Raw genomic sequence first — 23,000 nt, forward strand, 5'->3', positions numbered from 1 at the left:
AATTATTTGTTCTCAAGTATAATAAGTTGAAAGTTTTGAATATTAATTTAAAAGAAATTTTGACTACAATTAAGAGTTATTTAAATGTGGTTGGAGTGGTCGATTTAGTCTTAGCTTGATTGACATGAGGATTATTGTCAATACAAGAGGATATGTGTTCAAGTGCGTATTATCCTCCTATTTATGGGTTGAAGACTATAGATAATTTTAGACATCCTCTTAAAAAGAACATATATAATGAGAGGATAAAATAACGTTAATTCAAACTTTAGAAATCAATATTCATGAACCCTAAATATAACTAGTAAAACGAATAACATTTAATTTCCTCTCGAGTTAGATTACTTAACGATTTAATAGACTCAATTCTTATAAGTCTGTTCAAATTAAAATCAAATAATAAAAATATTTTCATTTAAATTTAATTATATAATATTTATTTTAATTTTAAACTTACATAAAGCCGAGCTACTCGTGAGCCTATGAACACCTCCACATCTATATCTTAATCCTCAAGGCTCAAACAGTTTCTTATTTCGGATTAAAGCTAAAGATAAACTTTTGTAATTTAATATAATCCCTGCAGCAAAAAGTTCATGGAGACTGGTTGATGATTTCATTAATTAATTGCATGGTGTCGTGTATTAACGACAATTCTAACACCATTTTTTTAAAGAAACTATTTGACAACTTTATTTCTTATTTTAAGTGAAAGTATTATTTATGGGAATAAATTATATTAGGTAATCCTAAAAGGATTATTTTTATACATTAATAAAATAATGTTACGTCATCAAATTTTAAAGATAACAAAGTAATGATTAATTTTTAAATTATAAACAAACACCTTTTTTTCTTTTACGAACTTTAATCATTTTGTTTTTCTTTCCATAAGTTAATATTTTTTTTATTTTTTTGCAACCAATTTTTTAAAAAATTAGTATTTTTTGTGCAATTTTTCCACACCATTGACACATAATTTTGGTAATTATTTTACCATGAACCCAGAACCCCGAGGTTCAGGGTTTGGGTTTGAGAATTAAGGTTCAATATTCAGGTTCGAGTTTGAGATTCGGGATTCACGATTCAGGTTTAGGGTTCAAGGTTACGAGTTTGGGCTTAAGGGTTTAGGGTTACAAGTTAAGGTTCATGTCTTGGTTTAGAGTTCAAGGGTTTGAGGTTACGGGTTTGGTGTTCAAGCTTAGGATTTTGGGTTTAAGGCTTTGAGTTAAGAGTTCGAGATTCTAGATTTAGAGTTCATGGTTTTGAATTTGGGGTTTAGGGTAAAAAAATTTACCAAAACTATGTGTTAATCACATGTAAAAAATCGTGAAAATGTTATTAAATAATTCGAAATGAACATGAATTATGTGTATAGGAAGGGTCCATATAAAATAAAATTTCTATGGATGAGTGTATAATAAATTTATATCTTTAAAATTTGATGATGTGATAAAATGTTATTGATTCATAAAATTTTAATTTTAATATCATCCTAAGTTATTTGATTATATATATAACAACATTAAAGCGTTTGGCATCATTAATTAATGCCATGTGATCTAAAACGGTGTTATATTGTTCAAAAGAATACCAGTAAAAAACATATATTGTCAATAGTAGTGTCCCACTATGGCATCTAATTCTGGTTTCTCTTTTAACTTTTTTTTTAAATTTTAAATTTGTGCATTCCAATTTCCGATACCATTAATAATATAAAATTTCCATATAAAATTTCAAAAATAAACTCAATCTTAAGAAGAAGAAGAAGAAAAGGTTACTAAAGAGGGGGAACAAAAGAAAACAGAGAAAAGAATCATACATCTAAGATTTGTTTGGTATTATATGTTATTACAAAATAATGTATCTTTAAATTAAATCTTGTTTGTCACGAAGGAAGTATATATAAGACTGCTAGTAGGGATCGGTTCCCAAAATCCATTTAAGTCTTTTTATAATTTATAAAATTTTAAATTAGTAATAGTAAAAGTACACTTTGATTCCTTAAAAAATAAAATTTTGATTTAATCATTTAAAATTATAAAGATATAGACTATTAAAATAATAAAATTATATTTTTACTAACGTAAAAATATATAATTTAATTCCGTCTTTAAAAAAAATTCTAATTTCGCCATTGTATATTTGTGAGATGGGGAAGAGATAATATGTTATTACAAGAAATTTAAATTATTTTGTGTTAATAAATATTGTGGAGGGGGTTTTTAGGGTTGTTAGTTTTTTGGCTTGCTATATAGTTCCAATTTTTTCTTTTGTTAATTACAAATTCAAATAACTAAAATTTTGTTTTAGGATTTTTGAATAACTTCAGTCCTGTATAGATATATTCAGGAAGGGGAAATGCTTGATGTTATTGGAAAAAGAAAAAAGGAAAGGCTCAACGCTAATGCTAGTGGCAGTAAAACTTTGGGTATTAAACGGTTGTAGCATAATAACCCAAGTTATAAACTTCGTAGGAATCGTAATCACTAATTATAGCAACCAACACAGGCGGCATGAAAATATCATGACACGAGTACTAAAGTCATAACATTGTTAAGGTTTTTATCTATCCGACAATCAATCGATTTTTTAAAAATTGGATGTATTGTAGTTCGGTAAGGTAGTTGACGATAGGCTTGGTCCACAAAGGAGCATTTAAGTTGGTGAAGATTATAAGACTTGAAAAGAAAGATATGTTAATATGGGGTGTTATAGAGCTCACGGGATTTGAAATATCAACTTGACACCTATATGCCATTTTTATCTGCAATTATGGTACCACTTGAGCTATGTGAATCAAGTTCATCGTGCAACTCACTCATAACATACAATCTCTTAACAGAGTATGGGAGACAATTCCCAAATAATACATTTGATTATTGTAAAACCAATACGAATGGCACACTTCAAAAACTTTTCTTAAAAGAGTTGAACTTCCATGATTTGAAAGAATCGAAAAATAACAAAGGATACTATAAATAAATAGGGACATTATACGAATTTGCCCAAGAACTTTTGATTGAAGGTACTCACAAATTTGGGTTATATGGACCACTCTGAAATTTGGACGTCCATCACTATTCTTGCTTAAAAAATAAAAACATGATTGTCTCAGTTCATACAACTTAAAATGTAACTGCAAGAAATTAAGGTAAAAGTATTAAAGAAGCCCCTGTATTTAAGGGTGGATTGTATTTCGATTGTCTACTGAAAATTTAGCTTTTATACATTTCAAATCGTGTAAATTAATTCCTCCATTAAATTTTATCTATTAAATGATGACATGGAATATTAATTTAAATATTTAACTACTAATTTGACCCCTATACTATAACTAAAATATCATTTTGATTTTTTTAATTCTTAACAATAATTCTAAAACACTATAAAAAATATACAAAACTATGTTAAAATATTTTATCAAACTTCTAGGTTGAAACCCAAAAACCATCATCTTTTTACAAGACATTCTTCCTATTTTGCAAAACCCAGAAAAATCAAAAGGATTTCTCGATGGAAGCCATAAATAAATAAATACTTGATTGAAGCTAAAAAATTTCAACTAAAAGTTTTAATTACTCATTTTCAAATTTCTCATACTTTTGTTAATATTTAGTTTTATTTTCGTCGTCTATGCTTTCAACTAAAAAGTACATAAAAATTTATTTAATTTTTACTTTCTTCTACTTTAGTTAGAGTTATCCATGGGTCGAGTCAGGCCAAGTAAAAAGTTTAGGTCACGGGCTGACCCAGCCCAAAAAATAGGCTTAAAATTTCGCTCAAGCTCAGCCCAACCCACCCGTAATAAAAAATTTTATATAAATTTAAAAATATATATATAATACATTAAATACTTCTCAACAAATAGAAAAAAAAATTAAAAAAATACTTAACATCCTCAAAATCCCTTTTATAGTAAATAATATGAGATAAAATATTAGCGAGAAAAAACCGAAAATTGCAACATATCAAAATAAAGTAAAACCAAGGGACTAGCTCTCTCTTGCTTCTACAATTGGGGCATAATCCCACATTGCTGGTTTCATCGGCTGACATGGTTAAAGAAATCGTCAAAAGCCATGACTTTGTTTTCTCCAACAGACCAAAGAAAACGTACGGCAGCAGATATCTTGCTTTACGGATGCAAGGATCTCGGCTTTGCACCCCACGTTGTGTACTGGAAACAAATTAAGAAAATCAGTGTTGTCGAGCTTTTGAACCATCAAAGAGTGCAATCATTCCAGTTCGTTAGAGAGGAAGAAGTTGAAGTTGTTATTGACAAAATCCGCAATGTTTGTCTTAAAGGAGAGTCCATTAATCTTACGGAGACGCTTGCGTTGGTTTCAAATAACATAATTTCTCGCTGTGTTCTTAGTCAGAAAAGTGAAGAAGACGACGACGGCCAGTGCAACAAGTTCTGGTCGTTGTCGAAAAGGTTGATGGTTATTTTCGAGGGTTTCTGCTTCGGCGAGGGTGGCTCGATATGATTACCGGATTGATTCCAAGTTTGAAAGCATTATCTAGAGAAATAGATACATTTCTTGCTAAGATAATTGAAGAGCATTGAGCTTTGAAAAGCAATAAAAAGGACATCATTTCCATTATTTTCCAACTCCAAAAGGATGGCATGCTTGACATAGACCTCACTCAAGACAACATCAAAGCCATTTTACTGGTTATGATCATCACTATTAATTTTATATTTCGATAATTTTTTTGTGCCATTAATTATAGATCTCAAGCGTTTAATTTTGAAAACCTCAGGATATGTTTCTAGCTGGAATTGATTCCTCAGCATCGACAGTAGAATGGACAATGGCTGAACTTTTAAAGCATCCAACAGCCATGAAAAAGCTTCAAGAAGAGGTGAGAAATGTGGTGGGGAATAAACCAAAGGTGGAAATGGAGGATATCAACAAAATGAGTTGCTTAAAATGTGTATTTAAAGAAACTTTAAGATTACATATCCAGTTGCTCCCCTTCTTCTTCCTCGGCACACATCTGCAACTGTTAAAGTGGGAGGCTACGATATTCCTTCCAATACTACAGTGTTGATCAATGCATGGGCAATTCAGAGACAACCCAAATGGTGGGAAAAACCAGAAGAATTCATCCCAGAGAGATTCGAGAACAACCCCATTAATTTCATTGGCGAAGATTTTCAGTTCATCCCATTCGGTGTGGGAAGAAGAAGCTGTCCTGGCTTGCAGTTCGGAGTTGCTTCAGTTGAGTATATGATTGCCAACCTTGTTTATTGCTTTGATTGGAAGTTGGCTGATGGTGCTACTGCCGACAACTTGGATATGACTGAACCGTACGTTATAGCAGTTTATAGGAAGTCCCCTCTGCATATTCGTCCTCTAGCTCGTTTCCGTACGCTCTAAATACCATTGGAAAGTATTTTGCGGATTAATCTGTTATATTATACAAAGACACTACGGTTTATAATAATACTCGTAGATTAGCACGTGACATGTATATACTATATTAATATTAAAATATGGGAAAATATTTGGAATAATTGAGCTTAAATTTCTCAATGCTATTTTTAAATTAAGTATACCATGTGTTCTTTTTCTTATAAGATCTAGCGTTAACGGAGGAGACTTTCAATTTTTCTAACAACTTATTATGTTAAATAATTAACATTAAATTAATTTTTATTAGTCTAAGTAATTATTTACTTCATCTTTAAGTTGGAATAATATTATACTTTTAATTAAAAATTAAATTTATTATCTATTATTTATATTAAATCAATTTATAAGTAAATTTTAAAATAATTAAAAGATTTCTTCACCAATGGGCTGAATTTTAAGATTAAATGAAACTCTAAATAAACCTATAAAAGAACTATTTTATTTATGTTAAATTGTAAATAAAATATGTATAGATTAATAATATGGCTATTGATTTGTCATATTTTGTTAATTGTTAAAATTAAATTTATGATAATTTAGAAAAAATTATAAAAATTGTAAAATAATTAAAATAATGCTTGTAAAATAATTATTTCTGATACATTATGTTTTACACATTGGAAAAAAAACTTAGGTACTAAATTAGGAATAAAAGTGTTGAACTTAGGTACCAAATGATATATTAAGCCATTATAAAAATATAATTTTAATTAATTACGCAAACATAAAAGTTAATGCTTGATACATTGAGAGTGTGCTTTTTTCTTATTCCATAATTGATTTTAAGAATTACGATTTTAAATATTTATATTTTTAATATTTTAGTATACTTTTGCCTTGTAGTCTAGTAAATATTTAATTATTATTTTATTATACTCCAAAAACAAATGCCATCAATCGAGACTTGTATTGGTTTTTTACCCATTGACAATGTATGTTACTATCTCTTTTTATACTATGCTTAAAATTACTTATAATTCTTCCTCGGCCTTTAAAAAATAAGATAAACGCACTTTAACGCGCTAACACCTCTTGATTCTTTGAATTACTAAAATTATTAGGTAATATATTTGTCTTTAAATTTTAATTACTAAGATAAATTATTTTAAATAATTCATTAACAGCCATAACAAATAGGTAAGGAGACAAAGGATACCCTTGCCTAACACCTCTTGCTCCTTTGAAGTAGCCTTCCAATACAGTAAGCAAAAAACCACAATGCAGCGAGTCCAAAGCCTTTTGAAGATCCACTTTTATGGCACACCTTAGTGACAAAAATTCCCTACCATAACCACAAACCACTTCTTGAGCTAAAAGAATATCGTCTGAAATGTTTCTCATTTGGACAAAAGCTGATTGATTCTTAGAAATTATAAGCGGAAGGTAACTAGTCAGCCAGTTCATTATGATCCTAGTCACGCACTTATACGCAGCAAGATATCGGCCTGTAATGCTTAACCTGATTACCATTGGAAGAAGAGCAATTGAATGCCGGCAGAAGTTTCCTTGTCTGAAAGAAATAAAGAATGGCCTTTGTCACATCTGCACCAACAATACCCCAAGCAACTTTAAAAAATGTTGAAGTGAAACCATCTGGCCCTGGAGCCTTATCCCCATTCTAAGCAAACATTGCAATTTAACCTCATTTGCTGTAATCTGCCTAGAATTAGCACTCCAAGGCAATGAGATCTGAAGCAGCTCCCTTAAAAACTCAACTGAAGGAGTCTGCACATTCTAATCCTCCCTGCATCATTAGCCAAAACCTTCATAGAATTTCGATTATTCTTCATCCTTACCACTCTATGAAAAACTTAGTGTTTGAATCCCCTTCTTTTAACCAAAGAACTCTAGATTTCTGTCTGAAATGACATTCTTCAGCTTCAAGCAAACTTCTATACTCCTTGTACAATATCCTTCTTTTTCCAAGTAATCAATATCATTAGGAGCCTTAAGAGTTTCTAGCTGAACTCTTTCAAGTTCCTCTTTTTTTACTTGGACCTTTTCGCGAGATAGCACTATAAATTCATCTTTCCAAGTACCTTCTTAACTCTTTTCAATTTCTGAAACAGAATAATCATAGGATCAACCACTACATCTTCATTCCATGAGTCCTCCACAATAGTCAAGAAGTTAGGATGTTTTGTCCAACAAATGAAAAACTTTAAAGGCTTTGGAGGTGAAAATTCAAGCCTATCTAAGTTAATCAGTATTGGACAGTGATCTGAAACATGTGGAGAGACAAACTCAACCATAGAACGTTGAAAAAACAAATGCCAAGTGCTACATACCAATGCTGGATCAAGCCTCCTTGCCAATGGATTATCCTCTTGATGATTAGACCATGTGAAAAATGAACCATTATAAGGGTGATCATGCACATCCAACTCCCCAACACAGTCTCTGAAGTCTTTAATATCATTGGATAAATTCTTATCTCCAGTAAAATCTGAACTTTCTGAAGGGTCAAACAAAACATTGAAGTCTCCTGCAAAAAGTCATGGCCCCCCAATAACAATTTTCTGAATTTCCACCAAATGCTTCCATAAATTCTTCCTTTCAGCACCATCATTTCTACCATAAACAGCAGTAAAAAAACCAGATATTCTATTAAAAACAAATTTTCAAGTAAGGCTTTGTTCTGTGTTGACAAGAGGCTCCAAAGAAACATTTTTCTTCCACAAAACCCATATCCTACCATTCACTGCATCATTGTAATTACAAGAACTATTCCATTCTTTGTAGAAATACAATCGACAGATCAATCAAGAAATCAGCAAGTAACGAGCTCGAAACAACAAATATCAAAAGAAGATGTCCAAGAAACAACAAAATACAAGAAAAATGTTGCACAAATTCCTCACAATATTATTCCATCAACATGAACAAAGCATGTTATCTCGCCTGTGCACTCCAGGCTTAAGTCAGATTCTACCACACTGCATAAAGAATTCATTAAAAGAAAAAGACAATTTGTGATTTTAAATGTTGCACAATTTCCTCTGCTGCATATCAATGTTGTTTGAATCGGATAAGATTGGTCGGTCAGACCGGCTAGGTTAGAAATTGATCGAAGTATTGGTTCGAAGAGTAATTTTGAACCAGTTAAATTGAAAATCGATATAAACCACTGGAATCAACTTATTAAAACGACTAATTTCGAAAAAAAAATAACTTTGTTAATTATCAATTATATTTAATAATATATTTTACATTAAATTAAATTTTAGATATAAAACATGAAAATATAATTAAATAAACCTATTCAACCGGTTTAAATAATTCAATCAACTGATTCCAATTCCATTCCATTCTTTTAACATTTGTCTTATGGGTAGATAAATTGCTCATATCTTTGCCTTTATTTAGGCCCAATGTTACCACTTGGTTGCATATAAATGATGGAAAAAATTGAAAAATAAATCAAATATCCAAATATTTTTGGAAATACTTTTAATTTTATAAATGAAAATATATGTTTACAAAATATAAACACAGTGGGAAGCCGGAGGTGGCAGGTGCCTCGGCCTTTTAAAATGGAAAGTGAGATTATAATTTATAAAATTTTAAATTTATAATGATAAAATTATATTTTGATTCTTAAAATGGTAAATTTTGATTTAATCATATAAAAATCATAAAGATGTAGGCTATTAAAATGGTGAAATTATATTTTTACTATCATAAAAATATATAATTTAATTTTGCCCAAAAAATTTTTCTGACTTCACCCCTATTAATATAACATTAAAAGGAAATGGACTTGACAGGTTATACGAAAAAAATGAAGTTAAACCCAATTTGCCCATGTTGAACTATCTTATTTGAGGTTTCAATAATAGAATCGGACCTGTGTTGGAATCTTACTGTACGTAACTATAATGTGTGGATCATTAGGTTATAGATAGATTCTTTCCGGTTCTTTATTCATTATACTTTATATTAGTTAAATAATGAATTTTGTTCTTTATTCATTATACTTTATATTAATTAAATAATGAATTTTTCTTTATAATTGTTTCAACTTGTGTTTATAATTATATATCTTTAAAAAATTGAAACATGTGAATTATTTTATAATTTCTCTTAGAATTTACCTCAACAAATTTAGGCACCTGGTCCAAAGGCTATTTAATAATTCAAAAATAATTTTATTTAAATTTAATTACAATATATATTAATATAAAGTATTTTTATTTCTAAAATTAAATGAGCAATAATTTGGGGTCAAGTAATTAAATAAAAAAATGAGTCTGAAAAGAAAACAAAAACAAAATAAATTACAACCCATTTCGATAATTATAATTACCAAATAAGAGTAGTATATCTAAAACAAAGATTATCTGACCCTCAAATTCTAACATTATCTCCCAAAATCCACTACTATAAATTCAAAATTTTCACTTCCATTTTAGCCTTCCCACTAGAACCCTCCTTCACCCATAGTTTCTGAAACAACCCCCACAATTGCTAAATTAACAATGGCGTCCCCTTTCATCAATATTTTCTTTTTCTCTTTCCTCATCACCCACTTTTACACTGTAATTTGTGATAATGGCTGGATTGTAGCAAAGCATGACTGTCAAACCTAGGGGTGTGCAAAATTCGGGTAAAACCGAAAAAATTCGATTAATCGATCAGTTAATCGAATTTTTTCAGTCGAGGGTCGGTTAATTTTTTTTATGATTTTTCGGTTAACGGTTAATTCGGTTCGAAACCGATCGGTTAATCGAATTTTTTCGGTTAACTGAAAAAATTAATAAATAAAATTATCCAACCCAACCCAATAAAACTAAAACTAAAGTCTATCCAATTACCCAACACAATAAAATTAAAACTAAAGTCACCCAATTACCAACCCAATAAAAATAAAACTAAAGTCTAACTCTTAAGTATCTACCCAATTACACATGTTTTTTTTTTGTAGGTTTAATACAAATGGAGATTTTTTGGAGAGAAGAAATGAATATAAATGGAGAATATTAAAGACTTACATTTCAACTATGTGTTAATTTTAAGAATTATGTAATGTTTTTAATTATGTAGTGATTCAAAGACTTATGTGATTATTTTTAATTATGTGGTGATTCAATTCGGTTAATTCGGTTAATTTTTAACCAAAAATAATAACTATACAATTTTTGGTTAATTCGGTTAACCGACCTAATTAACCGAAAAGTTTTCGGTTCGGTTAATTTTTTTTAAAAAAAATTCGATTCGGTTAACGGTTAAAAATTTTAGAATGTCGGTTAATTTGGTTATAGCTATTTTTGGTCGGTTAACCGAATGCACACCCCTAACCTCCAACAACTGGGCATCCACCAACATGTGCTTCGTTAATGACACTCTCCGTAAGTTGATCATCCATGTAGTTGTACTTTGTTTGCTTCGATTCTTCATTGTTTTCCACCAATACATATTCATATACAAGTACCGGGATATAACATGTACTTACCTGATATTCACACGATTCTCGAACTTGTGTTCATATTTTAGTTACAAGAAAGACTCGGTATTGGTGGAGTACGACAAATGCCAGACCTCACATCCTCAATTCTTCTCCAACAATGGCGACACAGTTTTTAAGTTGGATATACCCGGTTCGATTTATTTCATAAGTTGGGCAACCGGGTACTATCAGAGAGGGCAGGAAATGGTGGAGAAGATTGTCCAGGCAATAGACGAATTCGTCGTTAATTGTGATCCAGAGACAATGTATAAGTTTGCGATACTGTTGATGTTTCTAGAGATGCTTCGATTAATACTAGAGTAGCCTATGATGCTAGTACTATTGCTGTTGACTCTTCTCTTACTTCTATTGTTAATACTAGAAAATGTATACATTGTATTCAAGCGTCTACTCAAGAGTGGGCATCATAGATTAGGCCATGCTTCTGTCATTGTTTTGTCTTAAACTCGTACATGATTGTAAGCTGCCATTAAAAATAGATAAAATTACATGCCTTTATGCAAAGCCTTTCAGTTAGGAAAAAATCACAAACTTCCTTATACAAAATCTGTGTATGAATCACCTTTACTCATTGAATGTGATTTGTAGGGTTCATCCCCTTGTTGACTCAAATATGATTGATATTCCTCAAGCTGATTCAATACCTTTACAAGAACCAGCCACCACCGAGTCTTGCTCATCTTCAGCTGATTATATCCCTGACCCATCAACATATGTGCATCCCATGCTTACAAGTGGCAAAGCAGGTATTGTTATACTGATGTACTATAAACAATGTGATGAACAATGGTGCAGTTTATGAGGTTCGTTGGCTTGCTGCTGTGATTTTTTCAACTCTTACGTTGTTCTTCGTCTTAGCTTTTGGTTAGCTTTTTTTCTTTCAACATAATTCGATCTGATTATATACGTGATTTTTCTAGGATTTGTGATTTATCAGAACCTTCCTAGTTGTTGCTAGGATTTTCATTCTTCATACCAAATACACATTATGTTCAATCATATCGGGATATGAGGGTGGGATTTACGTACTTAGCCTAAAAAACATGAAAACATCATGAGAAATAAAATATACATATTCAAATAAACTATAATCATTTTTCACATAGGTAATTAATTAAATTCAAAAATTTTCACATCCTTTTAAGCCTACTCCAAGAACCCTAGTTTCTGAAACAACCCCCACATTTGCTGAATTAACAATGGCGTCCCCTTTCAGCAATGTTTTCTTTTTCTCTTTCCTCATCATCCACTTTTACACTGTAATTTGTGCTGAATATGAAGTTAATGGTGATAATGGCTGGATTGTACCAAAGCATGACAATCGAACCTACAACAACTGGGCATCCACCAACAGGTTCATCGTTAATGACACCATCCGTAAGTAATTTGATCATCAATATAGTTGCTTACTTTCTTCGATTCTTCATTGTTTTCTATCCATACATATTCGGATATAGATATTGAGATTTAACACGATAGAGTAGATGAAAAATTTTCGAAAAATTAAGCATACATATACTCGTCAAATATATATATATATATTGTATCTGATACTCACACATTTTTGAACTTATGGTTCAGAGTTTACGTACAAAAAAGAGTCGGTGTTGGTGGTGATACAGTAGGAGTATGACAAATGCCAGACCTCACATCCTCAATTCTTCTCCAACAATGGCGACACAGATTATAAGTTGGATCAACCCGGTTTGTTTTATTTCATAAGTGGGGCAACCGGGCATTGTCAGAGAGGGCAGAAAATGGTCGTCAAGGTGTTGGGGCTACAGCCGGAAATTCCAGCACAACAAGCAAGCCACGGAGAATGCGATAAACAATGGTGCAGTTTATGAGTTTCGCTGGCTTGCTGCTGTGATGTCTTCAATTCTTATGCTGTTCTTCATATCAGCTTTTGGTTAGCATTTTTTTCTAAAACATAATTCGATCTGATTATATATATGTGTGTGTGATTTTTCTAGGATTTGTGATTTGTCAGAAACCTTCCTAGTTCATCCCTTGTAGTGAACATTTTTTTCCTCCCTAAGTAGGCAGCCATGAAAATGCCATTGAGACATTATTTGTCGTGCTTTATATTCCCCCATAAATATGGATATATTTTCATATCGTCTCATCAGAATCAATTTTACCATCCCTCCAAATGAAGCTTTATTCTAAAAAAAAGGGAAAAATGATATTCTCACCAAAAAGTGAACCATTTAAACTTCAAATGAATTACAATTGTCTATATCTGTATGAACCATGAGCAAAATCCTACCGGAAAAAAACAAGCTCAACATTTTTAAATTCAATCTCGGTACTCAGAAAATGACACAACGCCTTTGTCACTAGGCTTGCTACTACTCCACCAACACTATCCAATTTCCAGTCATTTGACAAAGAGCCTTTTACCGTCACTCGGTTTGCTTGTTTTTTCTCTTCACTAAAATTGATAAATTAATTATCCAGAGTGTTTTTTCTCTTCTCTCCCTTAATTTAGTCAATCATTGTTTCCTGTATATAACATCACTCATGAGTCATGTCTCAAACCCATAAAAAAGACACTCGACCCTATATAAGTTATAGAAAACTAGCCATTTATATATATATATATATAGCTCAAATAATGGAGGAAGCTAGAAATGGAGTTGGTTATAATCTATAAAAAAACCATTAGTCCCACAGAATATGTGCGGTGGGAGGGCTCTACCTTTCAAGCTAGAAAAAAAGAAAAAAGACTGCATTAAGGGAGTATATAAATATAAATATATGTAATAATGATGTAAAAATTAACAAAGCAAAGTGGGCTAACTATTGAAGTGCAGCAGGCTGAACTTTTGAAGAATGATGAGTAGATCATCAAACAAACAAAAAACAGATCACACATCGATTTTTGTGAATATTAATTCTATGCTTTTAGGATATAAATTTGAATTTTATTTACGATTTTATATTATATTTTAAATTGTATATTATAAGGGAGTGCATCCCACTGAAACAAAGCCTCTATACGGTCCCTCGTATTTTTATCTTTTTCTTCTTTTTCTTTGCCATGAAAGGATATGAAAGCCATAAAACTAGGAAAAGGGTGACCATGGTACAGTGGGACAACGTAACCCTTTTTATAAACCACCACCACCATAACTCTAACACACATTATATATATGTATAAAGAGCTAAAAGATTCGTTTCAGTAAAGTAAAATTAATAGGCAAACATGAAAGATATGTCTTACTATATATGTTATCAATACAATAAAATTATATAAAATAACTTGAACATGCCTTGATTTTACAAAACATACATAAGTTTTCAATTTGAACAAAAAACAGGCAGGAAATCAAAAGTGAAAAGCAGTCAACACATTGTGGAAAAGGTCATTCTTCTGTCAGGAATTGGTAACTTTTTTTTTTTTATTAATTGTAAAATATTTTGCTTTTTATGACTTCTATGATTAAGGTTTTAATAAAATTCTAGGGATCAATCCCCACACAAAATTGTGCACCCAAAAGCAATGATTGGGGAATTTGGGACATCTTCCACCTTTACCATACCCCTAATTTTTTTCAATTAATAAATTTACCTTTGGCTTTAAATGTATTCATTTATAAATTATAAGCTTATGCAAATTGTCGAAGAACCCTAATTAAAGAAAGAAATGTTTTTTTTTTTCCATGTGAGAGAGCACTAATAAAAGAAAGAAAAGAAAAAGGCTTCAGCAAAACACTGAAATCTCCCATCGCCTGAAATGATTAAAGAAAGAAATGGGTTTTTATTTTATTTTAAATATACTCAAGAAAATAAATTCAATGGAGACAAGAGATAATTGGGGTTGTAGCTTGGAGGATTAGAGCATGTTCCACCACAACAAAAATTTGTGTACCAATCATTTGATCAAAGTTTTCATTAGCTACTCCACAAATTAAGCACCTAAGGAAATTTAATCAAACAACCTATATTCAACCTTTTTATCACTTAATCATATGAATTAACTTAATTATGATTTTAGCACTTTCCATTTGGAATTCTTTTCTAAAATTATGATAAATCAAAACTAAACCGATACTGAAAATTGAACGATTCTATTGCAACAAGTCCCACAAATTTCACTCTGAATAATATTTCTCATTAAGAAATTGCTTTTCTTGTTTTCGTTGTCCATTTTTCTAAAATTTGAAGGTACGGAAATATGATTAAAGGAATACTATTGTGAGTTTACTAATTATAAAAGCTAAGATCCATTCTCTTAAACCTAAAAAGTAAAAGTTTCATTCTAATATAACATTCGGATTCCAAATCTATCACTCAGTTCTTTTTATAAATATAATAAAAGTAATTAATATGATCAACTCATTACTTCAGCAAGGAAATGGATTGGATAAAAAAACAAAAGAAATTCTTGAATTAATAAATAAATAAATAAAGAATTGAATTGAATAAAAGAAATGGGGCGGTGAGTAGGGGTATTCAAACTTTGGTTAAGAATCGATCTAATTTGATTAATTGGTCGGTTAACCGATCTAGTTCAATCGGATGCCGGTTAAAGGTTTTTTAGAATTTCGGTTAACGGTCAATTCGGTTCGAAATCGGATAATTAACCGAATTTAATAAATAATATTAGGCTATTACTAATTCGGTTAATTCAGTCAAAAAAACAAAACATATAAATTTTGGTTAACCGACTGAATTAACTGAAATATTTCGGTTCAATTAATGGCTAAAAGAATAAAATGTTCCGTTAATTCTAATAATACTAGTTTGATTCAATTAATCGATCTTTGAAAACGCCAAGCCGTGGGTTTAAGAAATTAAGAGTGAGTTTAGACAGGTGCGTTTAGTTTGTTTTTTGTCTCACACTATATTATTTAATCTTACCGCCACTACTATTTGTACGTAAACACAACATCCATCTAACCCCGCTCTAAATAAAAAATGGTAAGAAGAGAATTAGGTGGAATACAAATTAGTAATAAAGTTAATGAATTAATATAAAAAAATTATAAACGTTCCTAAATCGGCTGGTGGGGCAGCTTTATGTTTCTTTTGTCAGGATTGTCATTCACTAAACCAAAGAACTAGAAACAAAGAATTTAATAGCCCCAACAATTAAATAATTAATAATAAAAGCATGAACTGTTTTTCACACTGTCTTTTATTCTTTTAAGGAGAGATAGCTACTCTTGCCCCCAGTAATCTTTGTTTTTATCTTCTCCCCTTCATATCTTAAGCCAGGTATGGCAACATCCTCTCAAGACTCTTCCTCTTCCAAGAGACACTTCCATTGGACTAACAAAGTTGCAACCGAAGATACCGAAGCCTCTTCGACAACACCTAATGAGGATGACAAGAATGGAAGATCAGGTATTAAAACCCATGTTTCTTTGTCCACACCAAGGAAGAAAAAGCTTCCGGCTGCTGCTGTTTCCATCGCAAGGCTCCGATCTGCTGTTTCATCTTTTAGGAAGAGCCGTTCGAGCCTTCCTTTTGGCCTCGGGTCACGAGTGATCGGTACTCTTTTTGGTTACAGGCGAGGACACGTTCACTTCGCCTTGCAGAAAGAAGCCGGTTCCCCACCAGCTTTCCTCGTCGAACTGACGACGCCCATAAGTGGTTTGGTTCGGGAAATGGCGTCCGGGTTGGTCAGGATTGCTCTAGAGTGCGATAAACCCAAAGCAGAAGACCATAATAAAAAGGGTACTACTGTAGTGAGATTGTTAGAAGAGTCCACTTGGAGAACTTACTGCAATGGAAAGAAATGTGGGTTTGCTACGAGGAGGGACTGTGGTGACAAAGAATGGAAGATTTTGAAAGCTGTGGAACCAATCTCCACTGGAGCAGGGGTTTTACCGGCCGGGAATGAAGTTGAAGCTGGTCCTGACGGTGGTGAACTTATGTATATGAGGGCTAAGTTCGAGAGAATTGTTGGGTCAAGAGATTCAGAAGCTTTCTATATGATGAATCCTGATAGCAATGGAACACCTGAACTTAGTATCTATTTGCTTAGAGTTTGAAAGTTACATTCCCATGGAAGATCTGAGCTTATTTTGCTTTTTTTTAAGGGGTATACATGTGATAATTCGTCTTGCTTTCATTTAGAGCCATGGAAATTGGGGGTTTAATTGTACTAGTGTTTTTCTTTGTGTTAGTTTAGGTGGGAGGGGTGAAATACATTATAACATGATGATGGTGATGATGGTAGGTGGGGGGGGGGGGTCTTAAAAGCTGTGTATATGTACAGTTTTCTTCTTCAGTCTTTGATCAAGTAAATGAGGCACTGTGCCTAGTGCATGCACTCAGTGACTATCTTTTCCCATTTTGATCAAGTAATAGGGCCATTCCACACTTATATAGATATCATCATTTAATTATAAAAAAAAATGTGTTGAATACATGATTTCATCTCATAAATTCAATCAAAATTTACAGATCTATCCAACTACCATATGGAAGTACCATTACAGAATTGGTCTAAACTCCATTCAAGTTTTTTTCTTCATAAAATCCATTTAAGTTTCAAACATTAAAATTTTAAAAATATGAAGATAACTTGGGTTTAAATATATTTAAATGTATTTTTTTCTGATTTAAGGTTTGAGAAAGGATTATAAGTATTGTATTAAAAAATTAAAAATATTTTTTAATAATTAAATTTATTATACTTAAAATCAAATCCAACCAATATAATAGCTTAAATCGACAACTAAAGATCATAAAATTCGGTTTTTGAGTTTGGGTATTTTTGTTAACATTGTGAGTGGCTCTTTGGGTGTGCATTGGCGGCAGTGGGCAAAGCCAGAATACGGCCTTCAATTGTTATAAAAGCCCAGTGTCATGTTTCGTAAAACGAGAATACGGGCTGTCCACCTGGGTATTATGTAAGGCCTCTCAGCCTAGCAATCCAAACACAATTTATAATTACAGTTCAACTTTTGAAACCCAACCAGCCATCACTACCAAAAGAATATATTTCAGTGGTTGAAATTAGTCCATAAGACTCGTCGTTATAAATGATCCAAGGATATGATGTTTACACAAAAAGGAAGCAAAAATAATCACCATAATTAACCTAACTTAAACTTTAGTATTAGTTAAGATGATGATAAAGAAATGCCCAGAAATTCCAAGGCCGACTTTGCCATTACAGAAGAAAACTCATTGAAGCTAATGACACCATCCCCATCGGCATCAGCCTCTTTTATCATATCCGTTAACTCTTTATACGTCAACGGATGACCCATTTTCGCCATGCAACCAGCCAGCTCCGCCGCCGTGATATACCCATTTCCGTCGCGGTCGAACAACCGAAAAACCTCCGTGAGTTGCTCTTGGTTCACCAGTATCTCATCTTTCATTGTAGGCAATATAGTATTGGCTAGTTCATCGAATTCCACCGCACCGTTGCCGTTGGAATCCATTTTGGCTAACAGCGCATGGATTTGATCACCCGATGGCTTCAGCCCTAGCGATCTCAATAACGCCGCCAGCTCGAGAACGGTGAGGCTTCCGTCGGAATCCATGTCGAACCTCGCGAAAATGTCCTTCAACTGCTTCAGTTGTTCAACTCGTAATGCCACCATTTTTATCCAAATATTTCCTTACAAAAAACAAGACAATATGTGTTACTGTCTTTACAATGAAACAATGATTATGACAACGTCGGTGATGGCTCCGGCCGGCAACAATGTAAGAAGAAGAACAAGGGCATAGACAAATTGTAGTAGCTAAACTATGAAAGAAAATGGTCCTTTTTTAGTATTTTTGGGAGAGAGAGTAGTTTAAATTTTACTTTTGCGGTGACATTAAAAATAGAAACCTTGTCGTCGTCGGTGGATTTATTTAATTTTTTTTCTTTAATTATACATGTTCATACGAGTTTCACGGAAACCTCGTAGTACTACTAATCTTTTTGTTTTTTGTTTTTTTGGATAAATTTATTTAAGGGATTTTATTATATTTTATTTATTTATTTCTTAAACAAAATTCTAGACTCTATGGTACCATATGTTTATAAGTTAAAAATAATACAATAAATAATCTAGTAATTTTGTTTAGAATTAAAAAAATTCAATTTAAGCGAAATTACTTAACCTAAAATTTAAATAACAATAAATATTAAATCATTTTTAAAACAGATCCTAAAAATTCCGGAAATTATTAGCTTGATTTTAGTGCTAAATTAAAGAAATTACTTAACCTAATTATGGTTATATATTTAATATTAATGAAAGTGAAGCTCAAATTTTTATATAATTCTCATGGTTATTTGCTGCACTGTCATTGTCGGTACAACATGCCATTTATTAATATATGCTATACAACTAAAACCCGTTGGTTTTGTTTCCAATCATTGATTATTGAATGTAGTCATTTGTAGGGTGCCCACAACAAAATTTAAAATAATAATGGTTTTAAATTAATTATTTCTCAAGATTTTTAAGATAAATAAAAGTAGAAAAATTTAATATTTTAATAACCTGTTAAACAAATGCTAATAGACATCAATAAGGTTGTTTTTTTTTTTGAAATATTTAATCTACAGTCACTGTTTTATATTTAATTGATTATTTTCATCAAATTAAATAAAAATAATATTGCATTAATGGTAGATTTATTTCCTTTAGAAATATCACGGCACTAATTGATATATTTTTCTTTCCTTAACTTAAGTTTAGGAGGTAAATTAATTTCTTAAAAATTAATTATGAAATTAAATCATAAATATGGTCCTATGGATGAGAAATTAAATTGATGTTGAAAATAATGTTTGAAAGATTTATATATGCAGTATGTATGAAATTAAAATAAAAATGAGTTAAAATTGTAAAAAAAAAGAAATTTTAAATAGAAAATACACTAGATTAAGAATATTAAATGTATTCCGATTATTTATTATGGTGTTGTCATTTTCTTAAGTTAATGTTGAGTTGATTTTAACACCAACTCGCTTGTCAACATTATCAATATATACAAACAACGTGAAAGAAACAATTGTAAAATATTGAACTGTATAAAGATATTAAAAGGTTTGGGGAAAGAAACCAACACACCACACTTCATGGTTAATTTTTTAAAAAATTACTTATACAAGAGTATTTTTTTTATAAAGTAATAATTATGTTTCATATTTATTTAAAATTAACCTTCTTTTGCAAATTATGCCCTTAGCTTAATTTACATTGTTGCCATAGCAGCAATTAGGAGGATGTGGGTTTGAAAGTGTTTTTCCTCTGGTTTTAGGATTAGAGAGGGATTTTGGGTAGAAGTAGGCATTATACCCTATTTGTTTTAACAATTATATCATACAAGACGTAGAAAAATACAATGGTAGCGATTTACACCGTAAGAGATGCAAAAAACTATTGGAATAGATGCAGTTCACATCATAAATGATGCAAAGAGCTACTAGAATGAAGGTTTAAAAGTGTTGAGGTCGAATTTTAGTAGTGTAAGCACTATGTTTGTTGTGTGTGTTCTAGCTCTTTTTGTCACGATCCCGAGTAAGAGTATTTATAGAATGACAAATGTCAACTAAAAGTACTGTTGCATTCAACTTGAAGGAACTAAATGAGGCATTCGTTAGGTTGGGAGTGCGACGATTGATGAGTATTGTAAAGAACATTTTCCCATATATTTTTTGTAGATTGTTTGGGTCAACTTATCATGACAGGTATATTTAAATGAGACACTCTTATAAAGAGATCACATGATTGAATTTTGTCGTATTCTTATAATATTTGTTGATAATTTGATTTTGATTCCAACTTAATATTTTTCTACTAAATAATATAAATTAAAAATACAAAAGTTTAACTAAGCTTACATATATACACTAATGCAGTTGACTACATAACTCAATCTACTCAACAATGACAGAGCCAAATTCAAATTTCCTCCACCTTAAGCTAAACAACATAAATATCTCATTTAAGACTTTAGTACCTTCAAAAGTTTTATAAAAATAATTTTGTAATTTTACAATACAATAAAGACAATTAATCATAAACACTTGTAATTTTTTTTTTCAGAAACATAATAAAAATTAATTATAAAAAACTATTTATTAGCAACAAAAAGCACAACAACCGAGCATGTAAATGAGAATTAAGAAAGCTAAGAGACAGATATTGATTAACGCCAAAGCCTTCCATTCCCTCTTTAGGTTTTCAACCACCCCAACTTTGCATGAATCGCACTCAAAGCACATCTTATCCCCATCATTGCTCCATTTCTTACAGTCCTTGTTTTTCGACGACGGTCCCGATTTCGGCACTTCCCACACTGACTTGTTCTTCTGTGTAAACCCACACACATCCGGCGGCTTACAACACGCTTCCTGCCAAAAAAGAAAAAGAAAACCCGGATTATTATAAGTTAAAGAATTTGAATCCCAAGCAAAGAAGGTATACATATGTAAAAGACCGTATTTAGAATACAGAAATGTGTTTAATAATAACATATTATAAGCAAAAAAAATTAAAATATTCTTGAATAATATAATTTATTTTAATTACAAAAGATACTTTCGTAATATTTTTAATTGAGTTGGTGCCAGTTGACTCGTGACTACAACTCGCTTAAAGGCTTAAATAGAAGTATATATAGATACACAAAAAATAGAAGTAATAAAGTGTATATAATAAAATTAAAATGTATAAATAAATTAAAGTAAAAATTTGATTGAGTGGTTAATTTAAGCTTTTACTTAATGGCATAGATTCAAATTCGTTCGTATGTATATTTTTATTTTTTAAATAAAAAATAAAATACTCTCGAATAATATATCTTATTTTAATTATTACAGAACATTTTCGTAAATTTTATAAGCTCGGCATGTCCGGAAGCATAGGAGAACATTCTTTTGCTGATATTATTACCGATATTCAATATTGGATCATTCATGGTATTACTATACCTTTCCTATTCATCCCAGGTTGGTTATTCGTCAACACAGGTTTTGCTTATAATGTTTTTGGAAGCCCTCATCTAAACGAGTATTTTACAAGAGCCGATAATGAATTTCATTAATAACTTGCCGTTTTGATTCTTTGGAACAACTTGATGAATTTAGTAGATCTTTTTAGAAAGACTCAATAATCATAGATCAAACCTATCTAATTTTTATGGTGCAATAATTAATTTGATGTCTGATTGATTCATTACACCGACTCAGTGAGGCTTAAATAATAGAATATATGTAATTATAATGTATACCTGTAATGCAGGGAGGCTCTTGTTATAAACCTCGATGTCAGGGACCTGATCCACTAACACCAAGAAGTTAAATTCAAGTTTATATTCGTCGGTGGTACAAAGCCTGGCATCAATGAGACAACTCTTGATCTTTTTCCAGTTATTCTCCTTATTGACTTTTTTTGCCAACCAATTGGAAAAATCCATGGGGTTTTTGGGTTCAATGACTTTCTCGCTATCGGCGATGGTTTTCCCGACGGCTTGGTTGGTGATCATGAAAACGAAGATGGTGAAAGCGATGACACCGAGTATCAAAAGGAACATGAGGGTCAAATAAATGTACATGCAGAAGGTGCTGCTGCATGAGGTTCCCATTATTCCTATAAGGGAAAGGATGAGCAAAAGACCACCCATCACAATTAACGGGGTGGTTAAAACTTTCTCGCAATCGCTGTTACCATTGATGTTGAGGTAAGCACCAGATATGACGAAACCTATGCCTACTGTTAGCAATACGCTGTTCAGCAACCCTACGAAGCAATTGCAGATACAACCCATATTATTTCTTATTTCTTGTGTTTTTTTTTTTTTTGCTAGAATATTAATAATAATAATAATAACATTTGTTGTTGGGTTTTCTTTTTTTTGAAAGGTTTTGAAAAGAAAAAATATGGGTTCTGAATTTGGATTTTGGGTTTAAAGATTAGATTTTCTTCTTTCTTTTTTTTTTTTTTTTTTGTGATTGCTTGGTTTGCTTATAAGAGAATTGGGTTGATGCAGCGAAGAAAAGGGAAAATCTGCGTACAGAATTTATTTTAGCAGTTTTTTCGGTTACGTGAAAAACGGATTTTTTTCTTTTATTTTCCTTTTTGTCGGGGTGGGGTTATGATGCTGCCAAGTGGCAAATTCACGGAAAATGTTCGACAGGC

At 31.4% G+C, this 23,000-nt stretch overlaps 4 protein-coding genes across 4 annotated transcripts; 2 read left to right on the forward strand and 2 right to left on the reverse strand.

Moving 5' to 3' along the window:
• Window positions 1-4,082: 4,082 nt before the first annotated feature.
• LOC105800892 (phenylacetaldehyde oxime monooxygenase CYP71AN24-like) lies at window positions 4,083-5,387 on the forward strand. The gene is made up of 3 exons (XM_052623716.1): window positions 4,083-4,445; window positions 4,768-4,869; window positions 4,962-5,387. The coding sequence occupies exons 1-3, from the start codon at window positions 4,083-4,085 to the stop codon at window positions 5,385-5,387; spliced, it is 891 nt and encodes a 296-aa protein (XP_052479676.1).
• Window positions 5,388-16,032: 10,645 nt separating this feature from the next.
• Window positions 16,033-17,272, forward strand: LOC105802092 (protein MIZU-KUSSEI 1). Its single transcript, XM_012633544.2, has one exon. It carries the CDS (start codon window positions 16,116-16,118, stop codon window positions 16,890-16,892), a length of 777 nt encoding a protein of 258 aa, XP_012488998.1. The 5' UTR covers window positions 16,033-16,115; the 3' UTR covers window positions 16,893-17,272.
• A 589-nt stretch (window positions 17,273-17,861) lies between these two features.
• On the reverse strand, window positions 17,862-18,668 carry LOC105801424 (probable calcium-binding protein CML15). The gene has a single exon (XM_012632725.2). The coding sequence runs from the start codon at window positions 18,456-18,458 to the stop codon at window positions 17,970-17,972; it is 489 nt and encodes a 162-aa protein (XP_012488179.1). The 5' UTR covers window positions 18,459-18,668; the 3' UTR covers window positions 17,862-17,969.
• Window positions 18,669-20,941: 2,273 nt separating this feature from the next.
• Window positions 20,942-22,629, reverse strand: LOC105801423 (tetraspanin-8). The gene is made up of 2 exons (XM_012632724.2): window positions 22,093-22,629; window positions 20,942-21,214 (listed from the first exon to the last, which is right to left on the reverse strand). Exons 1-2 carry the CDS (start codon window positions 22,627-22,629, stop codon window positions 20,942-20,944), a joined length of 810 nt encoding a protein of 269 aa, XP_012488178.1.
• Window positions 22,630-23,000: the final 371 nt, after the last annotated feature.

Source organism: Gossypium raimondii, chromosome 11 (assembly GCF_025698545.1).
Source record: "Gossypium raimondii isolate GPD5lz chromosome 11, ASM2569854v1, whole genome shotgun sequence".
NCBI lineage: Eukaryota > Viridiplantae > Streptophyta > Magnoliopsida > Malvales > Malvaceae > Gossypium > Gossypium raimondii.